Genomic DNA, 27,301 nt, shown 5'->3' on the forward strand with positions numbered 1-27,301 from the left:
TGCTTGGTGTGCGGGAGACCCACGTATCGGCCGGTGGCGGATCTACCTCCTGGGCTACCGGCGCTGCTGCGGCATCCTAACATCCCTACCCTGTAGTCCCTGCCAGCTGCTGCTGCTGCTGCTGCAGTGCTTGTTGCCTGTCTATCAGCTCTAGGCCCCATTCCATTGGATGCCCCATGCTCCCCAGCTCTCAACCGTGACGCAATTAAAGTCCCGTTGCCCATTTTCGCTGAGCTGCGTACCTAACTTTTACGCCTCCTGCCCGCACTCGCACTCCTCACGCACATAAGGTACGCACTGCTCTCGAGTCTTGTATGGAACACCTACAGCTACCCAAGATACGCATACAGCTACGTAACCTAGCCGACGGCGAGAGAATTTCGAAGCTCCTCCTCTCTGTCAAAGTCTCACACTTCCCCCTCATCTTGACCGAATCTTTGCGAGAGAAAAGCTCCGACCCTACAACCCTTTCAGCCAACCTCTTCGAGTTCGACCACCTCACATTTCAAACTTACCGCCCTCATTCAGCTTACCTAGCTCACCTAGAATCCCGTAGCTTTACCTCAGAGCTCCCTCCCCTCCCTCGGGCCATCCATCAATTCCGCGTCCGTTCATCGTCCCTAGGCTTGCTTCCGTGAACTCTGCCATCATTCCGTCCAACATCACAGCCGTCCTCGTCCTCTTCGTCGCCCTCCTCACCGCCCTGTTCTACGCCAGATCCCCTACGAACCCCACCGCCGCCGACATGCCAGACTACACGACGGGCGTGATGCCCTTGTATCAGGTGCACAAACCTCCCTTCTCTGTCGAGTCGCCTGGCTACGAGCGCGTTGAGGGCGAGACTCTTCCTCGCCGCCATTGGAAAGCCAAGAACGGCCTCCGAACCCAACCTCACCCCGACGTTCACACCGTCTACGACATTGTCAAGCGGAGTGCCCAGGTCTACCCTAACGAGCCTGCCGTTGGAACCAGGAAGCTTGTGCACCTTCACAAGGAGAAGAAGAAGGTCCCCAAGAACGTCGATGGAGAGGTCATAGAGGTCGAAAAGGAGTGGCAGTATTTTGAACTGTCTCGTTATTCTTACCTGACCTATGCCGACCTCCTCACCTATATCAACCAGATTGGCTCAGGCCTGCGGAAGCTGGGTCTGAGCAAAGGAAGCAGAGTCCACCTATTTGCTACTACAACGTACGTCCGAGAGCAGAACCCTCTCTGTCACTGCCTTACCTATTCTCCCAAGTCCCGAGCACTCCGCCCTCGAACCCACCGAGTCTGGGCCTGCCGAGAAGAAGCTAACCCAACCTTCTGGAATCTAGCGCAAACTGGATGGCCATGTCCCACGCCTGCGGTTCGCAGTCCATCTCCATCGTCACCGCTTACGATACCCTCGGCGCCAGCGGCGTCGAGCACTCGTTGCTCCAGTCCAATGCCGATGCTATGTACCTCGACCCTCAACTCCTCAAGACAGCAAGCGGAGCTCTGAAGAAGGCTGAGAATGTCAAGTTTGTCATTTACAACAACAGCTCCCTCTTTTCCGATGGCACTGAAGTCGACACCTTCAGAAAGGCCAACCCCGATATCAAACTTGTTAGCATCGAGGAGGTGCGCGCATTAGGCGAGGAGAACCCCGTTGAGACCGTAGAGGCAAAGCCTGAGGACTTGTTCTGCATCATGTACACTTCTGGTTCCACGGGTCCGCCGAAAGGTGTGCCCATGACTCACGCTGGAACTGTGGCAGCGAGTAAGTGATCTTCCGTGAGCCCAAATGTGCTGCAGATGCTAAGTGCTACGCTCAGTTACTGGTCTCTGGACCTGCGTCGAAGAGTGTGTCAGCAACAAGGAATATGTCCTGGCATACTTGCCCTTGGCCCACATCTTTGAACTTGTCCTGGAAAACCTCGTCTTGTTCGTGGGTGGCACCCTTGGTTATGGTAACCCGAGAACGCTTTCCGATACGTCGGTCAAGAACTGCGCTGGTGACATGCGCGAGTTCCGGCCGACGGCCCTGGTTGGTGTGCCACAAATTTGGGAGACGGTGAAGAAGGGTGTCATTGCCAAGGTCAACAGCTCTGGCCCTCTCGTCAAGGCCCTCTTCTGGGGAGCCTTCAACTACAAGACCTTCATGGTCAAGTACGGACTTCCCGGCGCTACCATCTTTGACAGTGTCGTGTTCAAGAAGGTTCGCGAGTTGACGGGCGGCCGTCTCCGCTTCATTATGAATGGTGCGAGCGGTATCTCGGATGGGACGAAGCACTTCCTGTCCATGACTCTGGCGCCTATGTTGACAGGTTACGGATTGACCGAGACAGCTGCCAACGGTGCCCTCGGTGACCCTCTGGAGTATACCTCTGATGCTATTGGTTCCATTCCCGCCGCCGTTGACCTCAAGCTCGTGTCCATCCCCGATCTGAACTATTACGCCGACTCCAACCCTCCCCAAGGTGAAATCTGGGTCAAGGGTCCCGCCGTGCTGAAGGAATACTACAAGAACCCCGAAGAGACGGCCAAGGCCATCACCGAGGACGGCTGGTTCAAGACGGGTGACATTGGCGAGTTCGACAAGGTCGGCCACGTTAAGGTCATTGATCGCGTCAAGAACCTTGTCAAGATGCAGGGCGGAGAGTACATTGCCCTCGAGAAGATGGAATCCGTCTACCGCGGCAGCCCCTTTGTCGCCAACATCATGGTCTACGGCGACGGCGAGCACTCCCGCGCCATCGCTGTCGTGGCTCCCAATGAAAAGGTTCTCGCCGAGGAGGCGAAGAAGCTTGGTGTTGATGAGCATAGCATGCACACTGACAGCAAGGTCGTCGATGCCGTTCTCAAGGATCTCATTTCCAACGGCAAGAAGGCTGGACTCTCGGGTCTCGAGATTGTCGGCGGCGTGGTCCTCTGCGAGGAGGAGTGGACACCCGATAGCGTAAGTTTTGACAAACCCCTCCCTCGCCCGTACTTTACTGTAATCAGCAGCAGCTAATGAACCTTCTTCTTTAGGGTCTCGTCACCGCGACGCAAAAGGTCAACAGAAGAGCGATCAAGGACAAGTACAAGAAGCAGATGGACAAGGCCTTTGGCAACTAAAATGAACGATGCTTGAAAGTACTGGTTTACAGTGAACCCCTGGTTGGCATATACTTCTTGGAAATGGAGTAGTAATGGAAAGTAGGCCGAGCGGAGTTGAGGGGAGGGGAGGGAGGGAATGGAAAGGGAAGGCATGAATTGGTCGTTGTCCTATCAAGGTACCAAATGATTCTATCTGGATGTATCTGTACACTATTACCCAATTACTATTGCGAAACTTTTGCCTTCACCTTGAGCTGCTTAGTAGGTGATCCTGACGAAGCGAAATCATAGTTTAGGTGCCTGAGAGCACAAGTTCTTGTTTCTGCCAACTTTGTCCTTCTCACACAGGAAACTAATGGAGCGTTCTCCCGCAGTCACACACACTCATCGCGCAGCACACTGAGGAACAGCAAGTAACTTGGATCCAGATTTTTATTCCGTTGATGGCGGTGTATATATCACTTTGTTCACGTATAACTACATCTCCCTACTAGCCCATACATATGGAAGACAGGCGACATACGTCTCAGGACACTAAGATACGATTGCCGCCTTGCTTTCTTTTTCGCTCTTTTCTACCACTCAAGTGGCTCTGCTTCCGGGGAATCGCCAAACCATTCAGCAGTTAGGGCGCTTAGTTGATCCCTGAAGTGTTGGTAAGACCCCCCTTCTGTTGTTATTGCTGGAGAATCACGCCCAGACTTCTAGTCCCGGGGCGCACGGGAGCTAAGTCCCTCTCTCACAGCCTCAAGGATCAAGTCTTTGGCCTTCTCAACGCCGTCGGCGTTGCCGATGACTTCAATGGCATCCTCCTTAGCATCGTTACGGGGGACGTTGATCTTGCAACCGCTCTGCTTGCGGATGGAGTTGACCTTGCTGCCACCCTGGCCGATGACATAGCGGTAGGTCTTGGGGTCGGGCAGGACCAGGTAACCCGTATGGGTGTTCTTCTTTGCCTGTTCAATGGCAGAGGCGATCGCAGCCTTGGCCTTCTCGAGGTTCTCGGGAGAGCCACGAAGGACCCAGGCAATCTCGCCATCCTCGCCAGCAGCGCTGTCCACAACCTTCCAGGAGTGGGCGTCGGCGGTGGCATCCTCGTCATCGGTGATCAAGGGCAAAGCACCACCGTTGCTGCGGCTGGCGGCAGCGCTGGGCTTAGGAGGAAGAGCCTGTCCAGCGTGGTCGACCGAAACCTGGTGGTTGTTGCGGAGCTGGCGGAAGAACTGGCCGTTGTTGGAAATGGAGTGGTGAAGGCTGCGCGGCACCTGGAGGGTTTCTCCCTCCTGCTCCTTGACGAGCGAGGCGATATGCTCCTTGGCCTTCTCAACGTTCTCGGGACGACCGGTGATCTTGACACCAGTCTTGCCGTCACCCTGGCGGGGAATGTCAATGGAGACGGTGAACTGGGACTCAAGCTGGCGCTTAGCGTCTCCGCCACGGCCGATCAGGGTTCTGTGCTTCTCGATAGGAACTTCGAGAATCTCAGTAACCTGGCTCTCCTTCTCTGCGACGATCTCCTGAATCCGTGCAACGATCTTGTTGACGATGTCGGAGCGGCCCTCAACCTTGATAGTGTTGCCATCAGCCTCCTGCTTGGGGAACTGGATGGTGCGTGCAAGCTCGCGGCGGTCGTCAGATCCACCAGCCTTGACAACGAGGTCGCGGAGGTTGGCGCCTAAGTAGTGTTAGTTGAAGCTACAGAGTCCAAGTGGCATGTGTGGTCTTACCTCCAGAACCAATGAGAGACTTGTGGTGCTTCTTATCCACTTCGATAGTCTGCACAACGGTGTCGTTGAAAACGTCTCGCTTCTCTTCAAGAGCCTTCTTGGCAGCAGCAACCTGGGGCTTGGTACCCTTGATCAAAATCTCCACGGTCTCAGCGTCGCGAGCACTGGGGATATCAATCTTGGCACCAGTTGCTACGCGGAGCTCCTCCAAGGCAGCGCCACCCTGTCCAATAATGGATGGGACTTGCTTCTGCTGGACGGACACAGTCGCAGTGAAGGAAGTGTCCTTGAGGTACTGGAGGAGAGAGAGAATCTCGTCGCGGGCCTCATCTGCCCCCTTCTTGGGACCACGGACAATAACCTCATCGGGCTCCTGCTGGCGCTTAGGCTTGCCAGCATCGCTGCTGGCGTCGGCGTTCTCCTCATCCTTCGCGTTTTTGCCGGATCGGGGGAAGAAGATCAAGACCTTGTACTTGCTTTGCAGGCGGTTTGTGACGCTGCCGCCCGCACCAATAAGCTCGCGGTGGAACTTGGGATCGACCTTGAGGACATGAGTGACCTCGTCAGCCAAGGTGCGGCCCAAAGAGCTGATGTGAGCCTTAGCGGCCTCGGCCTTGGCCTTGGGGCCCTTCAGCTCGACCTGACCATCCTGGACCTGAATCTCGACGTCAAAACGATCACGGAGCTCCTTGATGTTGGAGCCGCCCTTGCCGATAAGGTGGTTGGCGTACTTCTGGGGGAAGTCGAAAGACATGGTGTAACCACGTTCCTTCTCATCCTCCTTCTCTTGCTCGACAAAGGCAATGACCTTGGCCTCGAGGTTCTTGACAGCGGAAGCAGGACCACGCAGGTTGACAACAGTGCCAACCGAAGAAACGCGAATGGGGATCTGGTCATTGGCACGGTTGGCCTGCTCCTTCTTGATGAAGCGACGGAGGCGCTCGTGGAACCTGTAGAATGCAATTAGTGTCACAAGCTTGTGCGCATGGGCAAGACACAACTCACTTCTGGGGCACATCAACCGAGGCAGATGCGATCTGCTCTTGCTTGTTGATGATATCCAAAATCTGCTTACGAGCCTCCTCCAGGCCCTTCTGGAAGGCCTGGATCTCATCCTGAGAGGGACGACCGGTCTTGATCTCAGGCTTGGGCTCGGAGGCAGAGGGTCCCTCGAAGACCAAAAGGACAGGAGCCTCGGGCTCGCCAGACTCAGGGAGGATGACGTGAACGCCATGGCTGTTGATCATACGAGGGCTAACGTCCTTCACCAGGTAGTTGTGGTAGAAAGGGTCGACAGGAATCGGCGCGATTCTGGCAGGAGGAATGGCATGGACAAGCTTCTCAATTGCCGACTGAGCCTGGAGAACGCTCTTGCCGTCACGCGCGTACAGCTCATAGGGCGAGGCGCCTGCAGAGGTGAACGGGGTGTTGATGTGAGTGTTGTGAGCACTCTCAATGTCGTCGAACAGATCGCGGTGACGCAGGTAACGAGTGACGTTACGAGCGTGTGTGTTGACACCTCCAGGAGCGTTCTTGTGGAATCTGCCAATGTCGAAAGTGGAGAATTGCATGTTCATGGCTCTGTCCATAGCAGTCTCGACACCCTTAGTGAGCTGAGCTGCAGGGCCAATGACAGTGACAGAGTCGTCATCCTCATCAGTCGGCAAAAGGATGGTGCAACCAGTCTGGTTGAAGAAATCGTCAAGTGTCTCGCCGCGGCGGCCGGCGATGAACTGGTGACGACCCTTCTGCAGACTGAACTGGTCGATAGCAAGCTGGTTCTGGAGCTCATGAACACGGCGCTCGATCTCGGCGCGCGCAGCCTGGACGGCAACGCGGTCACCCTGAAGCTGAATGTGGTTGTCGGCGGCAGGAGTGAAGACGGGGCGCTCGCCCTCATTCGCAACGAGATTGCGGCCACGAGGAGCCCAGATCTGGTGGGCAGGAACGCGGACCGTAACACCGTTGTTCTCGTAACGACCGATGTGGCTGTTTCCAGGGCCCGCAATGAAGGGGTAGAACTCAGCCGGGATGCCCCTAAGCTTGCTGTTGAGGTTGGCGGTGCGGTCGCCAGCAATTCTCAGGATCTCGTTACGAGCAGAAGCAGCGGACAAAGCGTTGCCCTCAACGAGGACGTCAATGGTGGAGTCATCATCCTCGTCGATGGGAGCACTGCCCTCCTCCGCCTTAGGGAGTTGGACCCGGGCGCCAGACTTCTCCTGGATAGACTTGATAACAGAGCCACCCTTTCCAATGATGTGGGCACGAGCAGATTGGGGGATCGGAACCTTGATGGTAGTCTGAAAAATGGGATGTCAGCAAGGGTGTGTAGTGGATAAAGAATTGGCCGCCTACCTTGGTACCAATTTGCTGGACGAGGTCCTTGAGGGCCTGTTGAGCAATGTCCTGGGGACCCGTGGCTTCGAACCTCAATTTTCCGTTGGATCCGTTTGACAAGGTGATGTTGGCGCGCGACTTGCGGTTGATGTCCTTCATGATATCCGGAATGGGGCGCTTGAGCTGGTTGCGCGGGAGGATGAACTGGGGCTCCAGCACAACTGTCTCAACGTTACGACCAGGGATCGACATCTTGGGGGTAGCAACTCCCGAAGCGGGAGTCGAGGAGCGGGAAACACCGTTGGCGGGGGTAGAGGCGCTGCTCTTGGCTCCCCAGATGGGGGTGACGTTGGGGCCAGTGCCCTTGCCCTTGGAGGTTCCAAGCTCGGGGAATAGCTCATGGGAGTGGGTATCGATCTTCTTTCCAGAGGCCGAGGCTTCCTTCTGCTTGTTCGCAGCTCTGCTGGAGCTGGGCTCGGCCCAGGAAGGAGCGTCGCCGGACTTCACGGGGAGATCCTCATCAGGGACGTCCTCGACAGTGGGGTGCAGGTCGGCATGGGTTTGGAGGAGGCGTTGGGCAGCTGAAGTCTCAGCGCCGTTGGCAACAGTGGAATCGGTAGAGGCCATTATGAGGCTGGTTGACTATAGTTGTCGTTATAGAGAGAAGAGTTCGATGGTGTTATGGGAATAGGAGGGGATCGGTATATCTGCAAGGGGTAACGACACCTAGTTAGCTGATGTGTTCTGCTGGAGACGCAAGAACGGCAGAAGCGTCCACTGAAGGAATGAGGTTGGAAGAGAAGAACTAGATCAAAACACTCACAACTGATGGTATATACGGCAGTGGGACAAGACCAGTAGAATCAGACCTCCGATGAAAGAAGACTGAAGCGTGAGAAACCGTAGAGCAGCGAGTAACCGATGGGAAGATGGATTTTGATGCTGGCTTAGAACATTGTGACCCTAACCGGCAACAATAATCGTATCCAGGAAGTTGAATCGGGGGAGGGAAAGTTGGCAAAGGGAACAAACCAACCAATTGATAATTTGAGAGGTGGGAGGATAGGTAACGGAGATGGATTTGAAGGTTCGGGGGGAATAAGGGTGAGGTGGAAGATTCTCGACTCCACGATGGTCGAGCTGTTCAATTGGAAAGTGGAATTTCTGGCGCGGGCAGGGGTGCTACTTCCAGAAAGGTTCCGCCTGCCAGAGGTCCGATGCTCCAACCAGCTCCACTCTTGATGACCCCACACTTAGCCTCAGCCACAACCTAAATTGTTAGAGTGGCCAGGCCCAAAGGGTCAGCCGTTGCACCTAGAAGGAACGATGGCCGGAAGGGAGCTCCGGCGTCACGTGGGGCCGCGTGACGACTTGGGCCCGGCGTCGGGTGTCCGCATATGTCTCCGGCCTCCGGCGCTTGGACACCGATGGTTCGTGTAATTTCCAAATATTTGAAGCCGTCGAGGACCGAGATGTCAACGATGCAGTCAAGCATTTTCATAACGGAGTATGGTCCGTCTCAAGAACACCCACTCAACGTATTGTGTCCATCCTGACGCTGAAATATTCCTACTGAATTCCGAGGCCGGTTCCGTTCAGTGGCCAACGCTCTAGAATAAAGCGACCTCGCATCTAGGTTTCGTCCTTGATTCAATCCGTTTTCAGCTTGTCTCATGTGTTTGACTGCCCTGGCAACCTACCGGACAAGAACAAGCGACGGTTGAGATGTCGTTGACAAGAAGCATGGCCCATGTATCGGAAGATCGCAAGATACGTTTTCCCCGGGTCGATAAAGTGAGAGTCGAGAAGCTGCCAACTGGGAAGTTTGGCTGGTGCGAAGGAAACGTACGGGAAATCATCAATCTAAATTTCCTCGAGGAGGACATCGTCGTTGCATTTCACTGTTCAACTATCGGAGTTCGAGTGTGCGAACCTATGAGGCTTAGAGTGACGACTTTGGAGTCAACAAGTCCCAGAAAAGGCCATATTTCAAACTTATGATCAGCATTATTTCTTGACCCATTCGCCAGGATGTCACTGCCAGTCGTAAGTGGACCGATGGTTGCCACACATATGCAATCGTCCCCGTAACGACGAAGATTGATTGCCTGATGCCATGTACTCCAGCTAGCTGACAAGCCTGTGTTGGTTTGGACCAGAAGCAGGAATAGTAGTGTTGATAAAGCCATCGGTGATCATCTCTACATTCCAATATGTTACACGATTAGCCAGCGTTGCACCACAGAGTGCTCATAAATAGAAGATATATGCAGGAAAACCAAACCTCCTGGGCAAACGGCTGAGGTTTCTTGCCCAAGGAGTTTCAAGTGGCCTATATCAATTACTTAGCACCATTGACACACGGAGTTTGTGAAGTAGATAAAAGAAATGCTGTAGCAACTCCGTGGCCTATCAACACCAGGCCACCCGCGCGATATGTGAAAGGGTGATACTCGAGTCGCCTCTCGTCAGTAATGACCCACAGCAGAGAGATCTAGCCTACAACTCTTTCATCTCGAACCGACAGCATGGTTCGCTCAACCAAATTGAACCTTTGACCTTTTCGGCTGGCTACCCGACACAGGCATCGAGTGCTTGCCAGAGAGCAAGCTGCATTGTGCAGGGGCGGTTGCCAGGGAGCTTCTGGCTTCTATTCTTGAAGTACAAACACCGAAGCATGTCACGTTTTTGGCCTACATGGCCGAGTAGACATTGGCAGCAACGAGCAACATGATCTAATGGCAAATTTTTCAGTTCGTGAAGTCTTAGAGCGCAAAAGGTGCGAATTCCTCGTCAGCCAACAGTATACCGTCGTAAGCAAGATGGAATCGACGTGAAAGGCGAGCAAAGTGGGCGACAGAATGATATGCCATCACCCACTCGACGAGGTCCTCATTGTCTACCAAACCATGACTATTTGCTCCCGCAAAGGCATTGCGCAGAAGAGTAAGTTTCGTTTAGACTCAGCCTTTTACCCCTCAGATGACCAATACCTTAGACGAACGTGTGAGTTGGACCCTTCATGCACCCGAGAGTTTGGGGCATGATGAAGTTTGCTGTGTATGGACGAGTCTGCCAGGATCTACACAACCCTATCCCTAGTTCCTTCCCTTTCTCTGGCAAGGAAATATCCAAACGAATAGTAGAGAGTGACTAACTCTGAATTACTCACGTTGAACAAGGCAGTCGGCTCGGAGATACCGGACCTGACGGTTCTTCGATATGACCTTGACACGCCCTACTCACGATGTAGATGAGGAAACTACGGCCATTTTCGCTTACAACACGTCCGACTATCCCGCCGCAACTTGGGCACTTAAGTTCGCGTCGCAAGAGGGATGATCCATGAGTTCCTCAGCTTGGCCATGGTGCTCAATTCGCGGGGCTCTCTGAGCGAACAGCCTTGAACCGCAGTCGCGGTCTGGCGCAACTCGCCTGATTTCATTCAAAGGCTCAAACTGAGCTACCATGAAATTGATTCGTCGCACGTGTGTATTGTCAACTTGGGTCTGGATATCGTGTACATGCTAGATCGAGTAACTGCACAAACATTGCATGAATGCTTGGCATCAGCAATGAGGTTGTCTGACATTAGTCTTCCTGTAGCGACAGAGCCAAGCCATTGAGCTCATCGAGACTGCTGTGGAATGGATCCAACATCATGAAATTCAAGGCACAATATCCGGAAGGAGCCAAAGCAATGAGCAAATGGCAGGTGTACGGAGTATATGAAGGACTTCCATCTCCTGGTAATTGAAGGCCCCCCCAGACGCAATCAGATGAAGTAGAGGAGCAGAGCGCGGCGGATATTCCCCAAAGAGCTGCAATAATTTCAACACGCACCACTCGTTTGGTTGGTGGGCGTCCTCGGTATCCCCCGTCTCTTCGTCAACACTAGTACGCGGTAAACGGGACCTTACTTGACTGGTGTAACGGCTTTTTGATTAAAAACATGGAAAGAGAGGGATGGGGGTTTAAAATAAGATCACAACGGCCACGCTACTCTTGTAGGGAGATGGAGCCAGCCACAGTTCGGTTTCGAAAACCTCCTCCAAACTCAACGCCTCGTAGATCTAAGATGACTCTCGGCCCCAGCACTATCGCTGGTGCACACCACCAGGCCGCACGGACGTTGACGATGGAATAGCACCATGGGTGCGTACTTCGTAGGTACGGATAGAAGAGGGATGGTGTGTATCCGTAGGGTACGGGTCGCCCAAGATAATCTCTCGGTTGAGCAAGGAGTGTATCATTTCCCAATCAGCGAGGGCCTAGGGGGACTGAACGGGAAGACGGGCGGGAAGACGGAGGTAATTAGGAAAATTGTCGTGATTCTTCAAGGATTCGTGCAGCCAGCAGGGCAGGTATTGGCTCTCGTGGACTGGGGGGCCTATGCAGACACTTGTGACTGGCAGATAGGATATTGAGGAAAGAAAAGAGTTGAGACATATGTGGGAGACGCCGTGCAAAGAGATCCAAAGAGATGAAGCATTGCCTGGACCCTTTGTGGAGCAGGAAGCTCAAGTCCCCGGTGGGTTGAAACAAAGATCCAAATTCCAATAGAAGCCAGGAACGTGCATTGGCCAGCGAAGCCCCGTAATGAAATTCCGGCCGGCGTGAGAGCATCTCAGACATGATACGTACCTTTATGCAGTAACTCAGTCCTGATCTTACCAAAGGTAGGTAGCGTCGTGCCTCGCGATAATACCAGTCAAGATATTATTACACGAGAGCGCGGCGGCCCAGCCCAACCAAAACGAGGATTGCAGCTCACCAAAGTAGTATAGATTGTCAGAGAGGATGGACGACGATATATTCATGCCTTATGGGATACCCTCTACTTCGTAAGGTAAATTCTGGCAGGCAAGAAGAACCAGGGAAGGCGGAAAGAAGGAGCGGACGGGGCGTGTGGCCGAAGCTTACCTTCCCTTCGCCATGCTCGCGCGTCTTGTTCTTACCTTTAAGGCAGGCATTCTAGGCCCTTCATTCGTCGTATGACAGCGAGATGTTCTGATGTGCGGGAGAAAGCGCAAGATGACGGTCATTCCCGCGGTTAATTGGACCGGCCCGTGGCTTGCCTGGCTCTGACCAGAGAGAGAGAGAGAGAGAGAGAGAGAGAGAGAGAGAGAGAGAGAGAGAGAGAGAGAGAGAGAGGGGATTTGATCACCTTGAAAGTTATCAATGGGTGGGCGGGAATTCTTCGTCGGAAGGGTCTCACTTTTAGCACCCAACTTTGGTCAAGTATTCGTCCGAGATGAGGTGTCGCATCGCCATGTAAGGCGATCCTCGTCACGAGAGCATCTCATTTGACCGTGGGTAGGTAGTTGAATTAGTTGAGCGTAAGGTTTCTCGAGGTATTAATGATCAGAGACAACGCATAGGTGGTGAGAGTCCTGGTCGGCATACCCCTGCTGGACGATACGGATGAAAAGAGGCTATCCGGAAGGAAGAGCCCAAACCACCAAATGCCCACGACCGACGAATGTGTGGTAGGAATCTAGGTACTCCGTATCTTGACTGAAAGTCTTTCGCTAGGTACATCATCATGAAGGGCTGTACGTACCTTTTCTCCATCATCAAGGTGTCAATGAATTGGAAGCCACGCAAAAGTAAGTACGTGACTACCTACCTCTCTCTGTACAGATGGCCTCATCTGACTTTTTCTCCATGATAACTGTTATTCCCGGGTGCTTCTTTTGGGTGCCAATGTCATGTCAGCCCAGTACGATAAAATCTCTGTCCATACGGTCGCAATCGCTGGGACATTCCCGACGCAACCAGAAAGCATCTCCCTGCCGGCGCGAAATAACGTCAGTTCAAACAAAACAACCCAAGGCTCAAAGCACCTCAGAAAAGAAGCTCGGGCAAAAGAAAAAAGCAAACGTCCTCATCTCGTCTCGTCTCTCTCTCTCTCTCTCTCTCTCTCTCTCTCTCTCTTTCTTTGCCTTTCGAGTTTCGACTCCAATTCACTCCCGCTTGCCCTAACCCCCTCTGCTCCGTCCCTCCCTTCCGGCCCTTTCCCCCTCCCCTCCTTCTCAATATCGATCCTCGCCTGGTGTCCTCCTTCCTCGAAGGCATTTGTCTAGGCGCCAGGGGATGCCGAACCGCCGGCCACCACGGCCCAAGATATCATAGACGGGAACAATCCTCACATCATGTTCTATCGAACATGGCACCGAAGCGGGCATTCTCCTCGATATCATAATCCAGCATTGCATGCTTGCCTAACTTTATACGCTCCTACTATCTACATTTCCACATACATACAATGCTCTTCCTACACATCGCCCTGCGCCAACCAGACATGCATTGCTGTTTGTATTACTTACGTCAGTCAGCCCATACGAGAGCTTTTTCGTAAGCAATGGCAAAGCAAGTAGCTTTCCGAGCTTCCAAGACTGCCAGAACGGGCGCTGCAGGCAACGTCGCTCGCCCAGCTTCCGAGTTCCTGTTCTGCCACACCAACTTGCCGGGTCAGACAGCACCTATGTACGGAACTGGATTCGCAGCACTGCAATGCACACTTGGCCGTTCCATACCGAGACGACATGGAGGGCTGTATCCCTCTTGTTTTTCTTGCTCCAGGTCACATAGATTCAAGACCCTTGGTGCTTCAGCTTCCCCCCCCACTGACCTGACCGCGACGGCGAGCCCAACCCCTGACCCCCGAATACCCTGGCTTCTCCCTACCACATTGCATGCCCGCACTACTTTTGCAACTTAACAGCCCGTTAGGCTAGAGCCGGCATGCGATCAGCAAGTCCCCTCGACCACTGTGGCACTGACCAGAGCCATCTATCTCGCACCTGAGATTGACCAAGGATCGACCGTCAGGTATGAGGCTCCAAACAAGACAAGCACACAAGCAAGCACAGTCGAGTCGACTGAATGGGGCACGGGCGCGGGCTGGAGATGCACAGCACCGACGTCGACCTAAAGCAACCCCCAATTTCAAGGCACGGTGCCACTGCAGCTATGTGAGGAAGCACAGAGAGCAGCAAGCAACAAGCAGCATACCTACTCCGTACCTTACCTTGGCCAAGCTGCCTCGCGGATGTTGCTGATGGTAGTTGCCGTAGCTCTGCTCTCGAGCTCGCTGTTGGTTGCGTGCTCCCGGTCGCTGTTACTTCTCAGCTGGGGCCTGCTGTGCTTCTTCCCGAAAGCAATCAGTTTGAACCACAGACGAGGCCCAGGGCCTGCGCCGGTGTCTCTGCCCCGGCTCTCTCTCCTACCCTCCCAAACACGCCAGCGATTCGACGTCGAGCCTCGGGGAACAGATGACACTTAGGTAAGTGGAAGTCAATCAACCTGTCTATCCGTACCTTGGCTGTCTGCATCATCATTTTAGCCCACCAGCAGGGCGAGGAAAGCTCAGACTTGAGGGTTTTGTTGCTAAAATACTTTGCATTCTATTCTGGGGTACGAGGTGTTGTGCGATGCACATCTGTCACAACTACGAACACGCCCCCCTGGCTGCTTCCATAGGAGACACCATTTCCATCTCCTGTCCTCGGTATAGGGACCTGCAAGTGCGAGTTCCCTCACCTCCGTGTTCAAAGGAAGCTGTTCCGCCGCAGGTGGAGTAAGGTCGTCTCGCGTAGTTTTGCCCGAGGTAGCCTTGCTCAGACAGCCTAGGTACGGACACAGGGACACTGGAAGTTTCCCGGCGATGATGATGACGATGAGGGGCACACGACAGGGCATATAGTCAACAGTGTCATCTACTGCCAGACACTGTGAAGAAAACGGCGTCGGTTGCTTGGTGTCACCTGTTCAATTGCGACTGTTGGTTGGGCCACTGGATGTGCTACTAACAGGTAACATCAGTCCAGCCACTTCGCTGGATCGGCCATGTGGGGATATGAGTTCGCAGAGACGATTTTGGTGATACGTCTGGAAAGAAGAATAAGAAAAGAAGCTGGGCGCCTAAAAACGACGAACCTTTCTCCGTCTTGGTCTCAGTCTCAGTCTACGGGGGTATGCGTGGACACTGGGAGTCAGGCTGGAACGAACGTCAGTCCCGAGATGAGGTCATTTCGAGCACAGCTTCGATGGCTACCTTGGGCTACAATATGAGAGGAACATGCAGGCGGATCAAAAGTACAAGTTTCTTCTTTGGACTGCAGCGCATCTCCAGCACTTAGCACGCATCACAATTCGGCCAGTCGACTGTGTGTCGCGGCCAATCAGGAGGGGAAGCGCTCACGCTCGCTGGCAAGTCGAGTCGTCCTTCCCTTTCAGAGTTCGGCCGTATGTGCTGTCAAACGAATGACTTCCTAAGCTTGAACCTTTTCAAGATACCTATTGGGGCACAATGACACCAGCATCTTGGAAGGCTAGTCACCTAGTCAGAGGCTCAGGATGGATAACCGCGATACTGCAGCATGGGCTTCATGGACGTTTGGAGACAGGTTACTACGGATACACACTGTGTTTCCTGCTTTGGAGTCTTGTTGGACACCATCTGAAGTCTGAAAGCAAGGCTTCGTGCCTTGATCAAGGTAAAAAAAAAAGTGTGTGCCCCTCCCATCCAGTCCTGCAGCCAGGGCTCTGTCATCTCAAAGCGTATCCGTAGGGGCATCTTGGGGGCAGTATCCGTACTCCGTAAGGTAAGGTAGGTACGGTAAAAGAAATGGAAGGCAAGGCAGGAAAGATACGTATCTCACGTTACCCGGACGAGACCCCACCTCACAGGCTCAACTCCACGGCGTCTCCACCTTTTCCCACACCACCACACCACACGGCCACGGCCACACGGCCACACGGCCCCCAGGCTAAGGCAGCCCATCCGCGTCCAGTCCATTTCATCCTCCGATACCTGCTTCATACCCACCAGCTGCCACGCCCATTTCACACTACCCTACGGCTCTTGCCCACTTGACTTGACCTCTTCCAGATGGTCCCTCTCGTGCCTCTGACACTTAAATCTATGTACGGAGTACGTACTCCATCTCGACCCGCTCTTATTTCCCAAGCACCAAAACAGACTGGGAAACACGCGAAGAAGGAGAACAGAACAAGCAGAATGGAACCTCCAACTCCACCCGGCAGTGTCAAGTACCTTAGTCACAGTGTTCACTGTTGTCTTGTTGCTTCCTGAATCCTGTGTCTCGTGCAGTCTTGCAGCCCGTGAAGAAAGCAAGTTACTGACACACCACAAAGCTGGATTGGATTGCAATTCGCGAGTCTTTCTACTATGATTCTGTACCGCGCAACCTGCGTCCCACCAAGCCTAGTCCAGCCCAGTCTTGTCTCGTCTTATCCCCCGCCGCTGCATGTACAATACGGATACATGATACATTCCCTTGGTCCGCAGCAAATTCGACCAGCACTGGCAGCACCAAGGTAATCAGCGAAGGTAGTCCCATAATCCATTCCTGCCCTGGCCTAACTGCCCGCGCTTCCATCCACCTTTGGTTGATTGCTCACTCCACTAGCACCTACTGAACTATCTTCCTGTTCGTACTTTGTATTGACATTGTTGTCATCCTGGCCGGCCTTGCTGGCGGTTTGCCCCAGTTCCAGCTTTTCTCGAATCTTGCCAGCTCCGGGTCCCCAGTAAAACAATCCCCCGTCGCTCCGTCGTCGTCCACTTCAACTCCTCGCTCCGCAGCCCACCTCACCTCACCTCATACGGTCCAAGAATCCACTTCTTTCGTCTCCATTCAGCCAGTGACAGTCAGCGTGTCCCGGTCCCATCAAGCACAGAGGTTGCTGCGAAGCTTGTGACCCAGCGCCTACTACCTACTTTTATACTGTACTTTACTGGACCAGTGGACGGTGGACAGTGGTCACCACCTCAAGTACCTAGGTACCTACCCTCCCATACGGTCCATACCTTACTTTAAGGCACCTTATGCTTGGATCGATTACCGCCGCTGCTTGCTAATTAAGACCAAGATCAAGGCTAAACCGCTCTCTCCCCCCTCTGTCTTGCACGCCTTCCCGGTTCACTCACCGACTCGAAAAGTCTCGAGACACGGCTGTCACTGCAACTGTACTTGTGTTTTTGCTGCCTCCTTCACCGTTCCTGTTGGTACCACTGGCCCCTCCACACGCCTCAGTATACCTTGCCTTCCAAGCCTTATCACCCACCTCAACGTGAGGACGGGAGACGGTAATTAGACTCAGAGACTCTCAGAGCAGACCACCACCACCACTACCACCACCACTACCACCGCCGTCGCCGCCGCGTGCGTACCTCTCCCGCCGTCCACTCCACGTCTCGAGCACAAGTCAAGGGGAGACAGCATCGCATTGTGCCCGTACCGAGTTTTTTCCTCCTCACACACCCTCTATTCATACCCTCTTTTTTCCCTTCCTTTCCCTTTCTTCGACGTTTTAGACTTTTTAGGGTGTATCATGGATAGCAGCCAGAGCACGACTATTTCCAACGGCACCTCCCAACGTCGCAGGCTCACCAAGAAGCCGCCCTCGTCCTACCAGCAACACACCCGTTCCTCGAGCGGTCTCGATGGTGGCATCGACGCCCTCTCTCTCCAGAGCAAACGCAGCTCTACCTCACTGAAGCGGGCTCCTTCCGCTCCGCCAGCCCGGACGACCCCCTCAAACGCGCCAGCTGCTGCTTATTCTTCTGCCTCTGCCTCTGCTTCTGCATCTGGCTCGGCTCAGAGTTCTGGTATTCCTCTACCCGGCCTTGCTTCTTCTGCCGCTTCCAACAGCTCCTCGCCCCGTCATCTTCCATCAAGTCAGACGCACCTTCCCAATCCTTCCCCCATTCTACCTCAGGGCCAGTTCGCCGCCGGAGCTGCTTCTGCTGCTCCTTCCCCAACTGCCTACCACCACCCCCAGCTCCACGTTCAGGCCCAGACCTCCTCCTCCTCCTCCACCTTCCACGCTTCTTCTGCTGCCGCTCACGGCCACGCCCAAACCCACGCCCACGCCTTTTCTCCTCACCACCATCAGCTGCACTTCAATCACCAAAACAATTTCTACCAAAACAACAACACCAACAACAGCCCTGTAGGTAACGGTTTCGCCGTCGGCATCGCCCACAGCACCGATCGCCCGCTCGATCCCGCCGCTCCCTCGCCCTTGTCGTCACAACCCCACGACGAATTCATCGGCGCTCCCTTTGACGGTGCTGCGGTTCTGAACCGCATCGAGCAGACCAAGTCGCCTGTCGCCGGTCAGCATCCTCACTTCAACACCCCCAACTACCACCGACAAAACGCTCCCGCCCCGCTCATCAAGTCGGCGACCGATTCGCGCATCAAGGGCCCCGCCCTGAGACAGTCCCAGAGCTTCACGAACGATTCCTCCATGATGAACGAAAAATCACAAGGTGGACGGGTGACGGAGAACTCAATGATCAGTCCCAAGAGGTATTCGGATGAGGCAAAGGAGCCCCGCATGGGCGTCCTGCGCAAGAAGTCGGGCTTCTCTGGCTTCATGAACAGCCTCGTCGGCACCCCAAAGAAGCCAGTCATTTCGGCGCCTGAGAACCCCGTCCATGTCACCCACGTCGGCTACGACAGCTCTACTGGCCAGTTCACCGTCAGTCGGCCCTCAATTTCCCCCAGCTCCATGTTCTTGCTCTCCTGTCCATTCGAGCTTCTGCTCGTGCCCAGATTCTGTTCCTCCTCTTCGTCCTCGTGTGCTTGGTGTGGCTGACTTCTTTCTATGATACAGGGTCTCCCCAAAGAATGGCAGAGATTGATCAACGAGAGTGGAATTCCCGAGAAGGAACGCAGGGAGAACCCCCAGACCATGGTTGACATCATCACATTCTACAAGGAAACGACCGAGAAGCCAGCCGAGGATCAAGTTTTGGAGAAATTCCACGATGCTAGAGCGCCTGACTACCGTCAGTATGCAAACGCGAACTCGCCGTCGGGTGCCATGTCGCCGGGCATGTATCCGCCAACCACTTATATGGGTATGTCACCAATGATCAGTCCACCTGCGAGCCCTAGGTTTCCAACTGTCAATCATGAAGGATCTTTCGAAAACCCCCGCCAGCCGCCGCCCGTCCCTGGAGTTTCGGGAGGCAAAGGCTCCGGCAAGGACATCAACCTGATGCCCAGCCGCCCGGCCCCGAAGCCCCCCGTCAGCATGCCCTCGTCAATGAGGACTGCCCCCCCCAACTATCCCGGCAAGGACTCCGGCATTGGAATGTCTCAGCCAGCTGAGGACCTGCCCCCAGTCGCCTATCAGCCGCCCAAGGAGAGCAACGTTCCCATGCTACCCGAAGAGCATCGTGGAGAGCACCGATCCCGATCCCGATCCAACTCGCGTGCCGGCGCCCCCGCCGCCTACGTGCCCCCCACGCCTAACCCGCAGACTGCCCAGGCGAACGTTTACCAGCAGCAACTCATGCAGCAACAGCAAGAACAGGCCCTAGCCCAGGCCCAAGCGGCTATGTCTGGTCAGATTAGCCGTGCCCCGAGCAAGAGACAGCCCGCCCAGCAGCCGACCCCGCCCCAGTCGCAGCACCAGTACGCTCAGGGTCCCACGGCAAACGGTGGTCCCGGCCAGCGACAGCAGGTTGGTGTGCCTGGCGCACCTGGTTCCCGACCTAGGCACCGACCCCGCCAGAGCACCGGTATCGATGTCGTCGCTGCCCTGAAGCGCATCTGCTCCGACGGCGATCCTCGCGAAGTCTATAAGAATTTTAACAAGATTGGACAAGGCGCGTCAGGCGGTGTGTACACCGGCTACGAGCGAGGAACCAACCGTCTGGTCGCTATCAAGCAGATGAATCTCGAACAGCAACCCAAGAAGGATCTCATCATCAACGAAATCCTTGTCATGAAGGACAGCTCGCATCCCAATATTGTCAACTTCATTGACAGCTTCCTCTGCGGAGGTGAGCTCTGGGTTGTGATGGAGTTCATGGAGGGCGGCAGCCTTACTGACGTTGTCACTTTCAACATCATGACCGAGGGACAAATTGCCTCCGTTTGCAGAGAAACACTGAAGGGCTTGCAGCATCTGCACTCGAAGGGAGTCATCCATCGCGATATCAAGTCTGACAACATTCTCTTGTCAATGGAAGGCAACATCAAGCTGAGTGAGTTTCGAGCGATATTTGATACCATGGCCAAACCAAACTAACACCAAGTAGCTGATTTCGGTTTCTGCGCAACCATCAACGAGGCCCAAAATAAGCGTACCACTATGGTCGGCACGCCTTACTGGATGGCCCCTGAAGTTGTCACGCGTAAGGAGTATGGGCGCAAGGTGGACATCTGGTCTCTGGGCATCATGGCCATCGAGATGATTGAGGGCGAGCCGCCATACCTGACAGAATCACCTCTCAGAGCGCTGTGGCTGATTGCCACCAACGGCACACCCCACATCAAGGAGGAGTCCAACTTGTCAACAGTCTTCCGAGACTTCCTGTACTTTGCCCTCAAAGTCGACCCTGAGAAGAGAGCCAGCGCGCATGACCTCCTTAGAGTGAGTATATTCGAGATTTCAAGGATAGCCTTATACTAATCTTTCTTTAGCACGAGTTCATGAAGGGCTGCGTTGACCTTTCTCAATTATCGCCATTGGTGCGTGCCGCGAGAGAAGCTCGGCTTGCTGAAAAGGCTAGAAAGGGACAGTAGGAGGGCTCCCTTGGCCATTCACCCAAGAATATCTTCAAGCGGTTGAAACATCGACATTAATCACGACCTTGACGACAACATACATCCAAAATGGGGCTGCCCCTTACCTGTGCATTAAGATACCCCAGGAAATACTGTTGGCCACGACACACCCGGCTTGAGGCCGTTTTCCACCTCCGCTCTGCACAACAACTTTGGTCATCCTTTGGTCAACCACTTTGGCTCACGGTATGCTTAAGGAACCAGTGTGTGTCCGCGCCTTGGCTTAGCCGCCTTTCAACCCCAATCATAACTCTACTTGCTTTCAAGATACCACATCAGGGCTCTGAACCATTTTCGGCTTGGACTTTCTGACATTTCTTCTTCTCGACGGCTTGCACACGCAGCATCATTCAGCATGTTGGCGATCAAGCAAAGCCCTTTTATGTGACGGCTTTTCTCTCTTCGATTTACATAGAGGCGACCACGATTCTGGACTCGGCAGCTGCCTTCAAAGTCAGACTTCGGTTGCATATGCGCAACCCTCTCTTCCCATTGGATCAAGACGTCCGCTTTGGACCAATCATGTTCCCAAAGTCTAGTGGCCAATGTCACCCTGGATATGGGCTACTAAGGGGGGGCGAGACGATGAATCGCACGTTTTGTTTTGGCCAGCGGGAATGGGTGGCCAACTCTTTTTTTGGGGCAGACAGGCAAACCCCTTTTTCAACCTGTCTTGTGGGGATTTCTCTCTACTCTGTACAGAACACATCCGAGAAAACAAAAAGGATCGATTTTCAGATGAGATATTGACGGACATTTACAAGAGGCCATGTTCTCGGCTCTATGGTCCCTCATGTCTCAAGCCCACACAGTGGGGCGTTCTTTACTGGTCATGCGCGGGTTGATGTACCACCGTGGCGGTGGCACAACGGTTCTTCTAGACAGACTCGACTAGGTAGAGGAATGACGCTCAGGCCCAGCAGGCCCAAGAAAGTTAAAAGCAGTGTAGCCTTGTCTTCCCAGTGATGCGAATGCTGTGCCGTGCTGAGTCATTATATATAAGAATATTTTGGGTATCCCAGCTCCCTCACGAAGCGACGCCTGACATGCGCTCAAGACCCAATTCAATTCCTTGTTTTGCAGAGCAGCATTTGCTCTGATATACTCTACTTTTCCATCCTTGATAAATCTAGATTGGATCCACCTGGCTATGTCCCTTGACGATCATGTCCCCCGTACGGCCGTGCCACATGGAATGACAACTTTGACGTCAAGAGACCCAGGTTTTCATCTTTCTCAGTGAATCTCTCCCCCTTTTTTTTTTTTTGGCCTGGAATTAATTTCTTTGGATGATACTGCAGGATACTGTTTTCTATCCCCCAATCTTTTTTCTCTCTCTTTCTAACAAATGTGTCCTTTTGTGTCTTTCGCTACGGCTACGGCTGGACGCCACTGGAAAAGGGCATGGGGAAGCCACTACGCTTAAAGGGACCTGACTATCAAGGTTAATTGGGAATAAATGGGCTGGCATGTTTTGAGTTCTTTTGGGGGGCTTGCGGCTCGATCTGTTAATGGTACTGGAGGTTTTTGAACCCTGCCTCGTGCCTAGCCCTTGGTAGGCGGGTATGTATGTATACCATGCGCCAGTACATTACCACATCTGACTGTTGGGTGTGGGCTAAAACTTTCCATATTTTCCTTCCCTTTTTGGTGTTCATCGTCTTATTTCTGGGGGGATGGGTGGGATGAAAATGGTCAGGAGGGAGGGCAGAGAAAGGAGTCAAGTTCCCGACGAGGTGGACTTCATATACTCTCTTGATTATCTTAGGGCCGGGGGTGGGGGGGTTTAATAGATATAGGAGATTCACGAGAACCTATAGGACCCGGGCATCATCACATCATACTCCTGCTAAGACTGGGGGGCATACTTACTGGTCGATCCCGATTCATACAGGATACAGTTCAATCTACGCATTTATTGCTCCAGAACAGCCTCGTTTATAGCTAACCCGGATGCAGCAAGGCACAGAGAGCTCACAGCGTACCAAATGATGGAGCTTGGCCGAGTGTTCGTTGGGATTGATAGGCCACAGGAACAGAACCCATGGGCTGGCTGCTCGAGAAGGATAGCACGGTCGCCCAATCCTTCTTATCTCTAGACAGAAGTCTTGCTGATGTCACCCAGGTTCAGTTTCTCGTTCGCCTTTTCTTACTTGGCGATGTGGCAGACAGCTCACCCACCGACGGCTTCCTCCACGGTATATATGGTGTGTAGCATCAACTTTTCTCATAGAATGATCGTCTACCTTCTAGAGAAACGATTTACGGTCGTCGGGATACTTGATAAGATGTGTTCCTATTGAAGTAGCAGCTCAAGATCCTTGCCTCCGTCGTCCGGAAAGGGGGTGAGGGCTTGTTCGTATCGAACGTTGTGAACCATCTTCTGGCACCAGATCTGAGACTATATAGGAAGATATATCAAGAATTCCCTCAGAAGAAAAGACGACTAGAGAAGGATGTTCCTAGAAGTCGAGTAGAAAATTGACATTTTAACTGAGCTTGTGAGATGGTTGCCCTTTTTCCTTAGTAAGATGGTACAAGATATGGGTGTCATCAAAAGTTGGGAAGCCCAACTGTGCTAGTGAGGTGCTAAAGAAATATTTGAACGCCGTATTCATCAACATTGACTGGGAGAGAGCATAATTCGCATTTTGAACCTCACGTGTTAGAGCTCCGTCTAGAGTTCTTCAACAGTGAGGATATCGGCTCTTTCTCACAGCCAGGCCGCCTTTATTTTAGCCTGTGCTCTCGACTCGTTCCTAACGGCGAGTGTGGATATATGAAGTTTCCTCGTGAATAAATGGGGGAAGACTTTCTTTGCGTATTATTTAAATATTTGTAGTCTTGTGAAATCAGTTGTTTCCTTTTAAGTGAGAGCATGGTCGAGCGACCTTGGGTGATGTTTCCCAGGGGCAACGGGTGCCACGGGCCGGTCGGGTGATGTGACCAACGGACTGAGCACTGGGCGCAGCGGCGGCACTAGCACGTCTGCGTTGAATGCACCGCTAGGTTGAGGGGGATTGGTCTCCAACTAAGCTGTTCTTTGCCACAGTGATCACTATTCCTCGCTGCGTGACTATTTGTGTTGATAGCTTATCGAATAAGCCAGGGGTACCGGATCGCCATCAGGTGAGAGCATTATTTGAGTCCACTTAGAGCCTCGAACCTCTAAGGATAACTCACCACTTGGCGACATCGTACTCGACGAGGAGGACAGCGGCATGGACCTGGTATTAATGAGCCGGAGCATAGCAGAAGATCTGGAACGAAGAGAGGAAGAACACCAAGACATGAGAGAAGCATCTGCCGAGAAGGCAGACTTGGTGAATGCGGCCGCCACTCCTGTGCGATGCTTCAAAGATGACGATCTTGTGTGGGAAAAGGTCAACAAGGACGGCAAGTCGAACTCCAAGTTCTATATTATGAAAGATCTGGATCCTTCTACTTAAGGGCCCTCGAACTCTGATAGCACCGCTACCATCAAGGTGGGCAAAAGAAATCGCACTCCTGACCAAAGCAACTCCGGCTAAGAGACGGTGATACCTAGACTGGGTTATCGTGCCGAACATCGCCCTATACGGATCCTAAGATGTAAAAGGAAAGTTGTTCCAGAGAGTAGAACTAGGGCGGGCAATTGTCGTCGAGTTGGGTGTAAATAGAGTCTGCCCACTCTTCGGTTCGTAGTCTCATCGATGACTACCTGCGAAAGGGAGACGGTGGGACGGAAGGAATGGACAAGTGCCTGCTGTCTGGACATGGTTAGAAATATTCGAAACGCGGCAGTTCAACCTCTTCTAGTAGACGAAGGGGCTACGTTGTCTTTGAGATAAGATCACAGATCACACCTCCCGCTGTGGCCACTTACACCAAGGTATCCGTACTGTAGCAATCTGCCTCCATGAGTATCACTTCTCCAGCCCAACGGCATGAAATCTTACTCGCCCAAGGTTTAGCCGTTAAGGCAGGAAGAAACTCTGGCCCTTTGATCTAAAAGGAGTAGTAGGTACCCGAGCAGATGGAATACATGAAGTCCGTGGATGCGTATACGCACCCACGTGACTACAGACCACCGTGTCTGACCGTACCTTCCCACACTGGCCATGGTCACGACCTGAGGAGAAGAAGGGTATACAACCCCCCTCAATCCAATTCCCGTCACCAGCCAGCAGGCGCCCGTCTAAATCGACGGGTCAGGTCAAACAGGCTGGGTGGCGGAGTTGTTTATGGTCCAATAATTAAATCGCCAACCAGCCTATTCCACGACAGGCTAAGCGTATACGAGAGTACCCGAGTTCGACTCCCAGCATGAGCACCAAGAGATGTTCCCCCCAATTCAACACTGGGGGGTGAACTCTTTTTACTTCTTGTTGTGAACTCAGACGTGCTTCAGATTCACCCTTCGTTTGCTTTGGTGATGTCGTGATGGCATCAGCCACTCTGGTGCCTCACCGAGGGTCATGTGTTTGGCATTTACACAATCACCAAGGTCGACACCCCGCCATCATATCATGATTCGTTTCCGTACTCCGTACGTCGTACGGAGTACTGACCGCCCGGCGCCCGGAAAGCAGGGGTTACGACTCCCCGGCCATGCTAGGAAGCCCCATGCCCTGCGTCTGGTGTGTTGGAGTGAATGCGCCCCCCCCCCCCCCCCCCCCCCCACAAGAGTCAGAAGGACTCGTGAAGGAAGGGTAAAAATTCTAACTGATAGAAATGACAAAACTTCAGAGAAATGCTGGCGGTGAAGTTGCGGAAACCTGCGACGGGAATGGAATGGGATGCTCCCCCCACGAAAGCGCGCCCAGAGTGGGGACGGGGATATCCCCCGTCGTCAATAGGTGGAGACGGGGAACCCCCGAGTTTGTGCAGGCTTCGAGAAGGTCTTCTTCCGTCGTGTGATTGTTTCGAAGTTTTTTTTCGTCTTAATGTAAGTATAGCAGGGGTGGGCGTCGGCAAGTCATCGTCGGTGTGGGGGGTGGGCGTGGGATGTGACTGGAAAACTTCACCGTCTTCTGTTCAGCGCACCTCTAGATTTCCGTCGGTCTGGACGGGCACCGCCATGACTTCCTACGACTTCTAGATCCGTACGTTCCATCTGATATGACGACGATTCATGGGCCTTTCCTGGTCTGATTTCGGAAGTTTGTAAATACCTCTGGAACATGAGGTTAGAAAGCAGTCAGTCAGACGATTGGCGAAAAGCGTATCTTGGTTAGGAATTCAATAGGAAGTATTGCGCTGGACTAAAACAGAACCATTCAAATGATGGGAAGGGTAAAGTCGGGGTGCGGCAGTGACCGAGGGACTCGATGAACATAGCCGAGATCTTTTTTGGAGCATTCACTCGTGGCCTTAACGTTCTAGTCTGCTAGCTGTTATTCAATTAACTTAGGTTGGCTCATCACCGGTCGTTCGAGGCTTTCACATAGTTGGCGGTTTAAAATCCAATTGATATTGAGATAGCGACGCGTCTCATAATCGAAGTGCTAGCACAAAGAGATGCCAGCTTGACCATGTGGTAGAGTGACGAGAATGGTTGGCTATGATTGAAGGTGTGATTTGCGGTGAGGTCTATCGAGACCATCTGTATGAATTGCCATGTCATCATTGTCTGTTTCGTAGCAAAATGGGAGGAGTGACGGTCAACCGGTGAAGGTAGGTTGCAGAGTTGCATGGCAATGGTAGGTAGCCTGCCGGTCAGGCGAATGTAACGATGGGTGTAAATACCGATAACGGCTCTCATATGCTCCTCTGAATGACTTGTCACTTGTCATGCTAGTTTGGGTCGATCGGAGCTTTTATGCGGAAGAGGTGTCATCTGAATCCCTGCAGGAGTAGAGAGACTTTGCGGCAGAGCTGCGTGCGTGCTCGTGCTTGCAAGGCCATCCCGCAGTGATGGACCTTTTTGAACGTAAGGAGACGCCCGGATATTGTCTTGAGAATAACAGACTCAACGTGCTTATCCAAGAAGTCGACGGTGCTTGACGAACCTGAGGTAGTCGACGATTCATGCGTGACGCCCTGCATCATGAAGGGGCGCGTGGCAAGTCTGTCGAAATTTGGATCTGGCGAACGGGATTCTTTTAATAGACACGCCCCGTTTGTCGACTCCTGTGTATTTGTATCCGACGTTCCAGACCGTTTCCTTCGAAATGCGCTTCCTGGAGTATGCATATTTGAATGTCTTGAAGCTGTAGGTACCTTACTCGTAGCATATGAGGCTAGGAGCCGCAAAAGCGGACCGGGGCATGGTGGCGAGCCAAGGCCGTGGCGGTCTGCTTTGGCCTTGATGGTGGATTCTGATATCAATCGTGTCAAGCTTGCTGCTCGTTACTCTCAAAGGGCCGTGAATCTCGAAGCGTAACAAACTTGATCGAAGTTAGAAGACGGGAGGGAAACCAGAGTGAGTGGTCTGTGCTGCCACCCCATGTTTTCGGCAGACGTTAGTTAAGGTTTTTGGCCTGGGCGCACGTCTAAAATGGTCCATTGCCATTTCGGGATGGAATGGAGCTTTTTGGGGCGGCATCGTGAAAAAAGTGGCCAGCGGGTTGGCGGTTG

At 53.2% G+C, this 27,301-nt stretch overlaps 9 protein-coding genes across 9 annotated transcripts; 4 read left to right on the forward strand and 5 right to left on the reverse strand.

Annotated features, from left to right (window-relative positions):
- Nucleotides 1-485: 485 nt before the first annotated feature.
- BDP55DRAFT_428971 (AMP-binding enzyme) lies at nt 486-3,541 on the forward strand. The gene is made up of 4 exons (XM_060567509.1): nt 486-1,188; nt 1,317-1,741; nt 1,797-2,920; nt 2,995-3,541. The coding sequence occupies exons 1-4, from the start codon at nt 746-748 to the stop codon at nt 3,079-3,081; spliced, it is 2,079 nt and encodes a 692-aa protein (XP_060432790.1). The 5' UTR covers nt 486-745; the 3' UTR covers nt 3,082-3,541.
- Nucleotides 3,542-3,767: 226 nt separating this feature from the next.
- BDP55DRAFT_546301 (KH domain-containing protein) lies at nt 3,768-7,754 on the reverse strand (the record flags this gene model as incomplete). The annotated part of the gene is made up of 4 exons (XM_060568640.1): nt 3,768-4,738; nt 4,791-5,740; nt 5,796-7,090; nt 7,146-7,754. The coding sequence occupies 4 exons, from the start codon at nt 7,752-7,754 to the stop codon at nt 3,768-3,770; spliced, it is 3,825 nt and encodes a 1,274-aa protein (XP_060432791.1).
- Nucleotides 7,755-8,826: 1,072 nt separating this feature from the next.
- BDP55DRAFT_429019 (uncharacterized protein) lies at nt 8,827-9,401 on the reverse strand. Its single transcript, XM_060567510.1, has one exon. It carries the CDS (start codon nt 9,314-9,316, stop codon nt 9,026-9,028), a length of 291 nt encoding a protein of 96 aa, XP_060432792.1. The 5' UTR covers nt 9,317-9,401; the 3' UTR covers nt 8,827-9,025.
- A 4,615-nt stretch (nt 9,402-14,016) lies between these two features.
- BDP55DRAFT_429051 (uncharacterized protein) lies at nt 14,017-14,467 on the forward strand. Its single transcript, XM_060567511.1, has one exon. It carries the CDS (start codon nt 14,182-14,184, stop codon nt 14,413-14,415), a length of 234 nt encoding a protein of 77 aa, XP_060432793.1. The 5' UTR covers nt 14,017-14,181; the 3' UTR covers nt 14,416-14,467.
- Nucleotides 14,468-15,679: 1,212 nt separating this feature from the next.
- BDP55DRAFT_654207 (uncharacterized protein) lies at nt 15,680-15,988 on the reverse strand (the record flags this gene model as incomplete). Its single annotated transcript, XM_060574243.1, has 1 exon — nt 15,680-15,988. A coding segment is annotated over exon 1 (160 nt), but the record flags the coding sequence as incomplete, so codon positions are not given.
- Nucleotide 15,989: 1 nt separating this feature from the next.
- On the forward strand, nt 15,990-16,276 carry BDP55DRAFT_654208 (uncharacterized protein). The gene has a single exon (XM_060574244.1). It carries the CDS (start codon nt 16,024-16,026, stop codon nt 16,225-16,227), a length of 204 nt encoding a protein of 67 aa, XP_060432795.1. The 5' UTR covers nt 15,990-16,023; the 3' UTR covers nt 16,228-16,276.
- A 15-nt stretch (nt 16,277-16,291) lies between these two features.
- On the reverse strand, nt 16,292-16,830 carry BDP55DRAFT_654209 (uncharacterized protein). The gene has a single exon (XM_060574245.1). It carries the CDS (start codon nt 16,532-16,534, stop codon nt 16,322-16,324), a length of 213 nt encoding a protein of 70 aa, XP_060432796.1. The 5' UTR covers nt 16,535-16,830; the 3' UTR covers nt 16,292-16,321.
- Nucleotides 16,831-17,489: 659 nt separating this feature from the next.
- BDP55DRAFT_546730 (uncharacterized protein) lies at nt 17,490-20,701 on the forward strand (the record flags this gene model as incomplete). The annotated part of the gene is made up of 4 exons (XM_060568690.1): nt 17,490-18,644; nt 18,780-20,160; nt 20,215-20,549; nt 20,600-20,701. 4 exons carry the CDS (start codon nt 17,490-17,492, stop codon nt 20,699-20,701), a joined length of 2,973 nt encoding a protein of 990 aa, XP_060432797.1.
- A 5,437-nt stretch (nt 20,702-26,138) lies between these two features.
- On the reverse strand, nt 26,139-27,019 carry BDP55DRAFT_429198 (uncharacterized protein). Its single transcript, XM_060567512.1, has 3 exons — nt 26,734-27,019; nt 26,471-26,677; nt 26,139-26,327 (listed from the first exon to the last, which is right to left on the reverse strand). The coding sequence occupies exons 1-2, from the start codon at nt 26,915-26,917 to the stop codon at nt 26,514-26,516; spliced, it is 348 nt and encodes a 115-aa protein (XP_060432798.1). The 5' UTR covers nt 26,918-27,019; the 3' UTR covers nt 26,139-26,327; nt 26,471-26,513.
- Nucleotides 27,020-27,301: the final 282 nt, after the last annotated feature.

The sequence above is a fragment of the Colletotrichum godetiae genome, assembly GCF_030913485.1.
Source record: "Colletotrichum godetiae strain CBS 193.32 chromosome Unknown BDP55scaffold_9, whole genome shotgun sequence".
In the NCBI taxonomy this organism is placed as follows: Eukaryota; Fungi; Ascomycota; class Sordariomycetes; order Glomerellales; family Glomerellaceae; genus Colletotrichum; species Colletotrichum godetiae.